The sequence below is a fragment of the Gasterosteus aculeatus genome, chromosome 17 (genome assembly GCF_964276395.1).
Source record: "Gasterosteus aculeatus chromosome 17, fGasAcu3.hap1.1, whole genome shotgun sequence".
Classification (NCBI taxonomy): domain Eukaryota; kingdom Metazoa; phylum Chordata; class Actinopteri; order Perciformes; family Gasterosteidae; genus Gasterosteus; species Gasterosteus aculeatus.
In genome coordinates, this window is record NC_135705.1 from 14,543,419 (window position 1) to 14,556,087 (window position 12,669).

Here is a 12,669-nt window from a genome sequence, read left to right on the forward strand (position 1 = left end):
CTACTAACTCATTAACAAATAGTTTATAAACACAAACACTCAGCTACTGCTCACAGAGTCTAGTAACTGTGCCAGGCCTTTGCTCTTATTTGCATGCACTGCTTTGGGGATTCAATATGATACTTCCCCTCCATGGATTTTTCACTCATTGGTTCTAGATTTCCATTGTTCCAGCTCCTGGTAGGAGAGTGTAAGGTCAGCAGCACAATGCAGCCTCAATTGGGAAATGATTAACATGCAAGCCAGCGGAAGACAACAGAGGAAAACTTGGATCACTGCGGTTTATTCTTATTTATTACTTCGTGTTTAGGAGGCTGATTTGTGTTGTGTGTAGTGCGAAACTGAATTCAACTTCTGGCTGGTTTCAATGACGTTTTGTGAAAGGTGGCCAGGGTGCTTAAAGATGGAAGATGATGTGCTTAACCCTTGTGGGATACATCAAAAAGTTGACTTAAGAGGACATTGTGAGGATTCAGAAGCGATGGGTAAAAAACATTGCAGAACCGCCTTAGGCTGAACTCACAATGGGGCCCCATAATAAATATTGTAAATAACACTCTGCATCATCACAAACCCTCAACCGAAAAAGGTGAAGTGCTAAAAATGTTTTAGTACTGCTAGTGACAGCCATCGCCTCCGGCCAGCAAAAAGGAGATGGACGTTATAGAAAACGGAAGACACAAGAGAAAAATAAATCAATAAAGCTTCTCCTGCAAAAGAGAACTAAGCCAGTGCTGGTTCTCCTTCTCAGGGTACACTCCAGAAGTTTGTGGATGACCTGTTCGAGACCATCTTCAGTACCGCGCACAGAGGAAGCGCCCTGCCTCTCGCCATCAAGTACATGTTTGACTTCTTGGACGAGCAGGCGGACAAGCACTCCATATCAGACTCTGACGTACGGCACACTTGGAAGAGCAACTGGTGAGTTTGTGCGTGCATCATGTGCACATGTTTGTTAGCATATATGGGTTTCATTGATGTCGCGCAGTAGTGTGGAAGCATATTTTTGGTGGTGGTGCGGCACACTGTACGGTGCATTTCTGTTTTATCACCCAGACGCAGCCTTTTAGCAGCTGCAGTCATTGTTGTGGTCTTTCCACCTTGATAGTCCTTCTAACTGTGCAACTCCCTCCGCTCTCTCCTTCCCCCTCATTCTTCCTCCCGATCCTTCCAGTCTTCCTCTTCGGTTCTGGGTGAACGTGATCAAGAACCCCCAGTTTGTCTTTGACATCCATAAGAACAGCATTACGGACGCCTGCTTGTCAGTGGTGGCTCAGACCTTCATGGATTCCTGTTCAACATCAGAGCATAAGCTAGGCAAAGACTCTCCTTCCAACAAGCTGCTCTACGCTAAAGACATCCCCAACTATAAGAACTGGGTAGAAAGGTACGCGGACAAAACTTCTCAATTTAAAGCAGTTTCAAAGTGCTTTTGTCAATATCTAAACTTCTCTTCTCTTTTTTCTCGTCCAGGTACTACTCTGACATCTCCAGGATGTCGGCCATCAGCGACCAGGACATGAGTGCCTACCTGGCGGAGCAGTCGCGCCTGCACGCGAACCAGTTCAATAGCATGTCGGCCCTCAACGAGATTTACTCCTACATTGTTAAGTACAAGGACGAGGTGAGATGTCGGCCATTTCTACGGTCACATTTAATGACAGTTTTACCCTGATTGTTGGCAGTTCCATCTGACCTACATTGAGGTTGTATTTTTGTGCTAAGACTGCGTCTAGAGTTTTCTGAAGGTTTCTCCAGAAGGCTTATTGTAAAAACACTAATTTCCGTCATCGTGAACAGATTTAACACGTTCAACTGAAGCACCAAGTACATGAAAAGCACACGAGCGAACATGTCCTTTACCACACTTTAACTCCGTCATTTCCTGATTGCAAGTAAATCCAGACTCACAAAACGTCCTCCGTGATTACCTGGTGTCTTGTGTAATGTACAACCTAACAAAGTTGTGTCACACTCACCACTGGGCTGCTCTGTGCTGGAAGTATTGACTTTCATGGAAAAGTAAGTGAAAGCGGATAAATTCTGTTGTCAGAGCAGCGTAGTTGTGAGTACAGCTTGACTGTTTTAATTGGTGCTGTGGAAAGTGACATTATACAGGAATGCGAACACCACGCTTTTCGACGCCTCACGCTTTTTTCACGTCAGTTTGGGTGACAGTTTGTGAATCGTTCAGAAGTTTTTTTTTAAGGAGGGCGCGGGTGGGGTCTGATTATAATTCAACAGTAATTTGCGCGCCAACAGCTGACCAACAATAATGATTCAGGGCTCTTAAGTGTCACGCATTGAGCGTGACAGTCACTCATTTCGGTCTCTAGTCGCACTCCCGCCACACGTCCGATTTCTTAAAAAAAAAAAAACGGTCCGAGCCACGTTGGTTCCTCTTCAACCTTCCCCCCGCCCATCGGCCGTAACGTCCATATGTATATGAGTATTTGCCGCGGGGCGAGGGCTTCAATTACCTCTCTATTTTTTGACCATACATGTGCATCCCTGATTATAACACATTTACTTTCTATTTGATTTTCTATTCATGGTGTGCATCAACTAAAAACTGGCAGGTGGCATGTTGCTGTCCCGCTTGCAGCCTTGTTTGGGAACAACAACGTAATACCTGGAAAGCAAAAGCAGGCACGTTGTGACACTGACTGTCGCCTCTTCCTCAATCCGTCCTCAGATTTTGTCGGCTTTGGAGCGGGACGAGCAGGCGAGGAGACAGAGACTGAGGAGCAAGCTGGAGCAGGTCATCGACACAATGGCACTGAGCAGCTGAGGACCATCCAGCACCTCCATCTCCTCCTTCTCTTCACTCCTCCTCCATCCGTCTCTCTCCGGCGCTCCTCTCACTCAGACAACAAACAAAACTCCAAACCCCAACAATACGACGGACAAACTGCAAAAGGACCATGGCAGTTTACTGCAAGCGGCGGCAGGGGGGGAGTTCGGCAGAGATGGGCCGGCCTGTGTACGCTTACATGTGTATGTGTGTGTTTGTCTGCAGCCCCATACAGTGTGTGGGCTTGTGTTTATGTGAGAGACTGGGACACCAGACATTTCACACATGCATACATGGAGAAGAAGTAGACTGACAGCATTTGGTTATTGTGGATGTAGGTGTTTGTTGTTTGCTTGATTTTGATTTCAGGAGTTTTGTCGTGATGAAGAAATGGTCAGGAAAAAAAACAATGGAAGCCCGGAAAGAAACTCGACATGGTGTCATTAACAGAATGGACCAATCTGTTATGAGCCGTTGCAGAAAGGCTCCTTAGGTCATGTGACTCTTAACGGGTGTCAGTTTTAAAGGATGTTAGGTTTTTCTTTTCTTTTTTTTGTATAGATGTAATCAACTGCCCACTCTCTGATCTCTCGCCACTTGTATTACTGCTGAATTTGCACAATTTACAGAAACGTTACAGAGGAAGATGATTTAGATATTATATGGAAATACAGCAAAACAAGTTTTCAAAGAACGATTAGACAGAAAAAGAAATACATTTTTGTTGTTTTTCATTTAAGCCGACAAACAATGAAAAGGACACACAATTTGATCTTTCAAGTACAAAAGAATAAACAACGTAGACAAAAAAGAACAACAAAAAAAGAAACAAAAAAGTCGTACTGTGCCATGTTTTCTTTGAATGTTGTTTAGTGCAAAGACATTTTGTTAGATGGATTGTGCTAGCGTATGATTTTAAATATGAACATGCCTACTGACTGAAAAGAACTGCTCGAGTATTGACCCATCATGAGATCCTTGTTGGGAACGACGGGAAGCGAGGGTTGTCGTCGTCGTCCTCCTCCTCCTCCTCGTGTCAGGACAGTTCATGGCATTATGGTGAAAACATGAAGTTGCTGTTGTTTAGAATTCAATCAGTGCAATCTTTTGGTTTCAGACAACCAAATATATACTCCCAGGATTGTTGCTTTCTTGTGGCACCATGGCTGGGTCTGTTCTTGAGGGCCAAGAGGTGACAGTAGAGTAGATCACGTCATAGTAACTGGACAATGAAGTAGATACATTGCACTACCTGAAATATCTCTGATCGGCCCGATACCACCCGAGCCACCGTATCCAACACTGACGAGTCCACACGACCCGCGCTTGTGTCGGACCTTGGACGGCTGGTTCTGAAACGGTGGTTTTGGAGAAAAGCCAAAGTACGTGTTGGTGCTCTCTGACGCTGTCTACGTCTTCACAGGAGCGACAGTGAGGTAGAGCTTAGCTGGGCCCCTTTGTAGTGAAACAAAGTGAGAAAAAGTGGTTTCAGCCTAAAGGCACTTTTTTTCTTTTTCTCCATGTCAACACTCCGATAGAGGGACAAGGAAAAGATATCTCTCTACACCTCTAACCTGTCTCCTCCAGACAAGGGTTTTAGTTTTCTATCCATGAGGGGGGATGTAGAAAGATAAATAGGTGAGACACCTCTGTTCATTAGCTACACAAGGCTGAGTAATCCTCTCCTCAGCCTGCAGCTCTTGTTCAGAACTAGCCTACTGCCATGTGTGGCTTAAGCCTTTTTTATTACTTCTCTCTGAAGAGGTTTTATTTGTTTCTTTTTTCTTTACGTCAGGGCTTTTTGACTTAATGCTGAGAAATAATGTTTTCCGATAATTATTTTCTGCTTGCCGAAAAAACCAAACTGTGGTCTGTAAAATGTTTCTGTCGATGTTTTCATTTGTAAATTGTATACTTTTTCATGATGAACAAAAGCTGTTTGCCATTTTTTTGTAATCAGGTTGTTGGTTCTTTTGTCTTTATTTTGTAACATGTAAATTGTACATTTTTACGGTACAGAGAAGACAAAATTCTCTTCAGTTTGCCTGAAGTTGAAGTACTTGAGGGTTATTTTCTTGATCTCAAGGATCAAAATGAAATTATTGCATCAGATGAGCATCCGTGTGTTTGTGATGGAAATGTGACTTGCTGCTTTAACTCTCGTATCAAACATTTTTTTATCAAACATTAGGGCTGTTGTTTTATGCTGATCATGGATGCTGTCGCTCACCATTTTAATGCCAGGTTCCTTAAAAAACGAAACGATCTACTCTCAGATACAGGAATAGTGACTAATTCTCCCAAATTAATATCGACACACCATATTGTTTACATGCCTGAGATGTGACATTACTTTCTACAGCTGCAATATCAGTCTGGTTCAACTGGATATCTGTAGGGACTTGATAGTTCACTCTGTACCTGCCAAAAACAATCATAAGGGACCACCACTGACCATGTTAGCGACACACAATAAATACTGTCTGAAAGGCCTGCAAAACCACCACCAAAACATGCACAGCTCAAAGCATATTTTTCTTTTTTTATCTCCAGTGTACAGCTGAGCTTTTGCTGCATTTGTACATTTTGGTGCTGCTACTGTAGATCACACGGAAAAGAAATAGATGATTGTTGAGGCCAGAGCTCAGCAGTGCTGTTAACAGCAGTTCTGTGAAGGATCAGTTTGAGCCCGATGTACACTGGGGACAAATACACTCGCTCCCTGCAAAGCACACAGGCGAAAACCAAGTGAGGCAACCGTGCTCAGATGGTGATCTGCCAGGCTACTTTTAAAAGATACTTAAACATTCTCAATTCATTCTCAGGTTCATGCTCCATGTGTGTTGTATTCTGGTTGTAATCTGGTTTGAGTGCTGTGGGAGTCGGCTAGTCTATCGTTTGCATGGCTACTTGCCTTTTATATTGACCTACTGATGCAAGTCTGGATGCATATTTAGAAATACTTCCCAGTCAACACTGTTTAGTGGGCTAATTGACTCGTAATAACTGTTGTGGAGGTGGTTTACAGTCTGTTCTCGAGTGTTTGGTGTCATCAAGAGGAAGCGGGCATCAGCTGACTGAAGAACTTCAAAACAACAACATGTCGACTGCGGTTTGAAAGAGTTGCTGGGTTTAATGCTGTCAAATCAGGACACGTGAACAAGTACTGCACTGGCTTCAGTATGAGCAGGATGTATCTCATGTATAAATTCTCAGCTCTTTATTCGTGCCCAGTCACGGTTTTACCTTCCAAAAAAAAATCTCCTGGTTAAATCAAATGCAACTCCTGGCACGATTCTGTTTTTATTTATTTTTCTGATTTTTTGTTTTCTTCGATTTTGTTACTTTTTGTTGTTGTTGGATGTCACATAGAATCCAAGAAAACAAATGAATTTCAGAAAGATGGCAAAGGAATTTTAGTACTACAATAACTACATTTTCACAGTTACAGACTTAAAGCGACTGTCACAAGTTTGCAGGTTAACATTCATTATGTAAATATTCTGTTATTTCCTATTTTGCAGATTTACTACTTGTAAATAAAACACGCATCAAGGAGAGATTAAACATTTTTTGCTAAATAAAATGTGGCTTGAGATTTCTATTTAAAGACTTGTGGAGTTTTTATAAATGGATGAAGGAAGGAGTAGTTATGCTGAATGGTTGATATGTTCCCATTACAGTATTTAATGTACATGAGCATGCTCTATTGTAGCATGGGGCTTTTAATTACACACCTTAATATGGCCCAGGCCACTATGAATCCTACTATGGGTATATGTTTTCTCCACTCCAAATCTCCTTTCTGCTCATTTTCATGGATGCATGTACGAACATAGAGATTTTTTTAGTGATCATGGAAAGTTTAGCAAGTGGTGTTTATGACTAACCAAATCTGACCAATAAGACATAAACGCTACGTAGAAAGTTGCACGGTGGCAATTGATTAAAGAAATGTGATCAAATGTCAAATTTTGCTTGCCGAGAACTGAGGTAGTGCTAATCCCAATGGCTTATTTGTATTTACTTAGCACTGATCCATTTTAGCATACTAATATAACCTTATGGTATCTGCCCTCGATACTCTGCTCACATCCACCTTTTAATGGGCCAGTCAGTACCAAAGAATTAAGGTTAAAAATGTTCACAGTCAAGAGAAACCTTCTGCATCTGCCTGCAGCTTGATCCCCCCCCCCCCCCCCCCCCCTCTGCCTGCCTTTCATAACATGACGAGCATCATTAATCATTCTTAAGGGAATGTACTTGAGTGGCTGTTGGAGGTTTGTTCTCTGGAGGTGTTAATACTTAGACGTTTACCCCCGAACCGTACATCATGCTCGCACTGCCCTAAGCTTACATGGGCACTTAGACTGCAGAGTGCCTCTGAGTGCGTAATACGGAGCCTCAGTCGGCTCCCATCGGCCTGGCCGGTGATTTTCATGGCAGTTATTGTTGTTGAACAGGAAGACCAGCAGCAACCGAGAGAGAGAGAGAGAGACCCAGAAGAAAGCATATTGGAACAAACCAAAACCACCTTGTGTTTTTTTAATAGCCTTTCTTAAACCCCCACCCACCCCAACCCACCGGATTCAATGAGCCCAGATAGACAGAAAATGTTATCGTTCACACCATGTGTAACCAGCCGGGCTAATTCAATTAAAATTCCATCCAAGGAGGAACGCTGAAATTACGTAATGGTAGTGGGAGCACTGAATCTCGTAATGATCCTGTCAAGAGGCAAATGATCTCGCAGCGCGAACATTATGATACATTTCTTGCAAAGCGCGAGACGCTCGTTTCTTCAACCCCCATCCACCCTCCTTCCTCCACCTCTCCTTCCTCCACCCTCCTTCCTCCACCCTCCTTCCTCCACATCTCCTTCCTCCACCCTCCTTCCTCCACCTCTCCTTCCTCCACCCTCCTTCCTCCACCTCTCCTTGCATGCAAAATTCTGTTCCCCTAGTCAATAAAGCCATGATCTGTATTTGCCCCTCCTTTCCTTTTTAATCTCGTTTTGTTACAATTGAAAAGGGCTCCGTGTTTTATCACATGCTGAACCCAGTGCAATTGTAATTGTATATTTTAGCTGAGGAGTCCATTGGTATCTGTCAGTGTGCGTCGCATCAAGCGCATGGCAGAACCGCAGCATCACAAGTGGCAGTCGTATCTTTAGGAAATCCGGTGAGCAGTTTAGTTTATCCTGGCGAGGCAAAGGTGACAGCCGTGAAGAGTCGGGCTGTGGGGGTGGGAGTTGAATGGTGGGGGGTGCAACGAGACGGTTTACTGTCACCGCAGAGAGAAAGCTTTGTGTGTGTGTGTGTGTGTGTGTGTGTGAGAGTCGGAAGGAGAGGAGTGGGTGTTAAGTGCAGGTGGTGCCGACCTTCAGCCCATCATAGGCGTACACATTGTATCCATACGAAGCTGACCAAGGGTGGTGAACATCCCCAAAGCTGTACCGTATTTTCCGCACTATAAGGCGCACCTTCAATGAATTACCTATTTTAGAACATTTTTCATATATAGGGCGCACCGGATTATAAGGTGCATAAGATACTGCAGTCAAACGTTTGACGTCGGGGCGGGTGGATGTGGGGAGGTGGAGACTCTGCTCTCAGGGTCCGATCGATGCTGCGAGGTTCATAGCACAATACCGCCATTATTAAAACGAAGAATGTTTACGAGAGAACGGATCAGATTGAAGAGCTTATACAAGCCGCCATTGGCGGACTATAAGGACGCGCGGACGGCCTCCCGATTTGTGGAGGGAGATCTCCGCAAACGCCGGTTTGCCGGTCGAGAGGTGCACAAAGTTGTGGAGAAAAATACGGGACAAATGTGTCCGCGATGAAAAGCAGCAGTGGCGATGCATGGGGCAATAAAGTCTATGATAAATAAATAAACAAATAAATAAATAGACGTGACTCTCTAGGTCGTCTTCAACAAAAACACGTTACTCCGCCTGTTCTGGCGGTGAATTGCTCTGCAACACACACAAGAATTTTAGAACCATGAATTGAAACGAGTGCGTCGACGCAACGACGCAGACGCAGAAGCAGAAACATGCGCCAGCCTGTAGAATAACTTATTTTCCCCGTTAAAATGGTTCAGCTACTGTAGAGAAAAGGGCACCGTCTCTCGCTATTTAATCTCATGAAGTGCTCGGCGAGAACGACAGCTTTGTTTCTCCGACGCGCCCTGAAACAAGCTCCATATCTCACGCGCTTGAGCGCCGCTCAGCATCTCGCCGTCGTAGACCGAGCTTTGGCATGTTTGGCAGAGCGCCTTGAGATCAACCAATTAACCAATTGATCGATATATAAGGCACTCCGGATTATAAGGCGCACGTTTTTTGAGAAAATTAAAGGCTTTTAAGTGCGCCTTATAGTGCGGAAAATACGGTAGTTCGTGTTTCCTGACTACTTTATACCAGATGGATGAGGTTTTAGCATCTCCAATTAAGTAATCGTAAGGATTTAATTTCTTGTCTGATTATTACAGTGGATACCGTCCTCGGGGTTTCTGGTAGGAAAATGAATAAACAAAAGGCCAACCGTCAGTAGACTAGTTGTAAGGCAGAGAATTCCATCGCAGTGATGTTAGCTCATCGTTTCAGTCGGTTGGTGCAAACTAAAGGATTTACATGCGCTAAAGAATTATACCATCTGGCATTTATGTGTCACACAGTTCATAAGGCTTGGAATATTTCCATTTAGTATTAAAGGCAAAAACCAGTAACAGAGTTACCGCAGCAGTCAGGATCCATACGGCCTCATTTATCTGCACTCATTTTTTCACAGCTCAAATAAACATAAGGCAACTTCTCCAACCCAGTGACGGAATTTAAAGGTTGGCTTTTACCACATTTCTGTATCTAAGGTGTAAGGAAAGTTTTCCAGTTGACATTCCTCTATTCTAAATGGCTTGTTAATTTCTCCACTGGTAGAAAACCATTATGGACAGCGTCTCCCTGTCAGGACCAGAGAAAGTCCATTCCCTGCTCCACTGACCTGAAGCTTCCTGATGTCTGATTAACACACATGGATCGACAATCTATACGGAGCATTGCTGTGCTTTTGAAGAGGTTGTCTAAGGTTGATGGTTTCTGAGGTTGATGGTGTACTTTCTTATTTGATATATTTCCCAGATTGTCCCCTCCAGTCAAATTGCTTCAAATCGACGATTCGCCGATTGACTTCCGAGCGTCGCCTTCTTCCCCTTTAAGTTTCCCTTTCACCCCAGATGACTACACACAAACACGAATAGCTCCCAGAGGAGGCCCCCTGCCGTGAATGGGAACAGTCTGTCGGATCCGCCTGTCTTCCTCGCCAGGCGGCGGGTCACATCCCCCAGGACCCGGAGGAGTCTGTACGATTAGCATCCCACCCCTCACACGTCCACTCAAGGATGGATGGATCAACTGAGTCTGTTTATGTGGTTGTGTGTGTGCAGAAATGTTTTCACGTGCATGCATTTTATTATCAGCTCTGTCGGTGTGCATGAATGGTTCATGTGCAGCCTGGAGGTCAGAAAGGTCAAGTTCAGACTTCCCACACAAGACATTGTCAGTCAATTTAATCAAGCTTCAACCAGCTGATGGTTACGCTGCAGTCCACAGTGGCTCCTTCTCTTTCTTTCTCCCTCATGCACACACATAAAAACACACCCACAAACTCACAATACAGCCCCCCTTTTGATCTTCAAATGTGCATTTTTCTCCCTGTGTCTTGCAGCTTCAGTGAACTGAACTTGAAAGCTGCTGCCTTTCCTCGGAGAGAAGAATGAATCTCTTTGGGTCTATTGTGGCATTAAGCTTTGAGGGGGGGACAACAAAGAAGTTAAATAGATATGTGTACACAATTTTCAGTTGGTTATTTTTCTCCAATTATTTGAATGGCTGTTGAAAGAGCAGTTTCTGAGACAATAAGCAAAATTATTCCCGCCGCTATTTCTTTGCTCGGTAATTAACTACGATGTGCAGCAGTCCAAAAAGATAACATTGCATTGCATGTTCTTTAAAGATAAAAAAACGGAACAGATGAAATAGAAACATGTGTTTACGTTTTGCGTATGTGATTCAATATAAAACATTGACTGAAATACATTTTCTGACAAATTGTTAATGCTGATTAGACGTATCAGCAGTGGACAGACGCAAACTAAACCCTTCAGAGATTTAGCTTCGCTCTGCCCTTTAACCCTCACATTCAGCTTGTCTGTTGGCTTTTCGCGTGTGATCAACAGAGTAGTTCTGAACATGCAACTTGACTGTCCGCCTCCACACAACCTCCATCCTTCCCAGCATTCACCACAGTCGCTTTGAAGTCAGAGGGACGCGGTGTGTCTTAACGACCCGCCGCTCATGGATTAATGAATCACTTTGTGGGAGCGTCTTAAACACAGCAGCTTGTGATCAAGTGCATTGTGGGATTGAGATAAGGCATGGACATTGCCTGGCAATGGAACTGACACACACCCTTAATTAGCTCAATTAATTTACCATGGGGATAAGGTCATGGTGGAGACGCTTGTGTGTGTGTGTGTGCATCCGTGCGTGCATAACAGAGGCTACCTGCAGATCGAGGTTTAACTGCTGGTACAGTTATTCGCCCGGTTGTTCCTGGAAGATAAGAGAAAGGGTTAATTAATACATGTTGGTGAGTAGAGTGCTGCTCGGGCAATCCTGCTGCTACAATATATGTCATGGCATCCCTTCATGCTGTACTCACAGCTTGGTGTCTGTGTCCTCTGGTCTCCTGGGGCCTCATGTATGTATTATTCTATGAATGCCTTCTTTGCTTAGAGTGATATCACTCTCACGTCCGTCCGTTCAGTATTAAACTAGAGCCGTTAGCAATTTCAAGCAGTAGTTGTTACAATAAAAAAGGTCAGAAGACCTCTTGTTAGGGAGAGAACATAATTGCCCGTATGGTAAAAATTCAAGATTTGTTTGGAAACCTGTTATACATGTTAGAAAACAACTTGACTAAATGGTACTGAAATTTGGATTTAATGTGCAGCTATTTTTTAACACTTTTGTGTTCACAATTTTTGGGGTTGTCTTCAAATTATTGCTTGTTAACACGTTGATACTGGACATACTAAGCATGCAGTACGCATAGAATCAGTGGTTCTGACCAAGTTACAGCCACAGACTGTATAAAAAATGTAGTGGATGTAGTCGTTGTGACGTCACCCATTGGATTATTGGCTTGAAAGCTTTAAATTCAGCATTTTTGTAATCTGGGTTTATTGGAACCCGTGAACAGAAGTGGCCAGACCTCGACCGCAGAGGAGTCGTTCACATGTCAGCCACGGCCCACAGACAGTATTAATAATATTCTAGAATTTGACTGGGTATAAAACCCATTTTTCTGTTGTGCTCAGGAATGCAAAATATTTTTACTTTTGCTTGAGCAAGAATTTAATAGTAAAACAATGATTGCAACACACAACAAAGGGAGAAAAAGTCAACAGTTCACATGTATTTGGAGTCGCAGTTGATCTCTATATATATATATATAAAAATATCTTTTATAGCTGTTTCTTCGCTACCTCACTTTGTCTGCTGACTTCATTTCCTTTGGAGCAGGAGCTTTCAAGAAGCCGGCAGTTTTTGCCCTTCTCTGTTTTTCTTTGAATGGATGGCGTTTGTATTGCAGGGGGAAGAAGTGATGGAAGGCGAGTAGTGGAAGAGCGGCACGGTTAGAGTGGGCCGATGTGGAAGCAATTGCCACAGAACAGATGGATGGAGAGGTGCCCTCAATGTCGGGTAGTTATGGTAACTTGTCACACAGGAGTCATCTCAGGACTTTTGAGAGAGCACATTTCACTTTGAGCAAAGACATGTAGAAACAAAAACAAACCTGGCAAATTAC

General features: G+C 43.6%; 1 protein-coding gene across 5 annotated transcripts in view; it reads left to right on the forward strand.

The window, feature by feature from the left end:
* The window catches only part of plxna1b (plexin A1b), a 159,500-nt gene extending 153,102 nt beyond the window's left edge, over positions 1-6,398 (forward strand). For all 5 annotated transcript variants that reach the window (XM_040203497.2, XM_040203500.2, XM_040203499.2 and 2 more), the window contains exons 29-32: positions 752-921; positions 1,175-1,387; positions 1,474-1,624; positions 2,696-6,398. In XM_040203497.2, coding sequence (XP_040059431.2) covers positions 752-921; positions 1,175-1,387; positions 1,474-1,624; positions 2,696-2,791 — 630 coding nt within the window. In that variant the 3' untranslated portion in view covers positions 2,792-6,398. The remainder of the gene's footprint in view (positions 1-751; positions 922-1,174; positions 1,388-1,473; positions 1,625-2,695) is intronic.
* Positions 6,399-12,669: the final 6,271 nt, after the last annotated feature.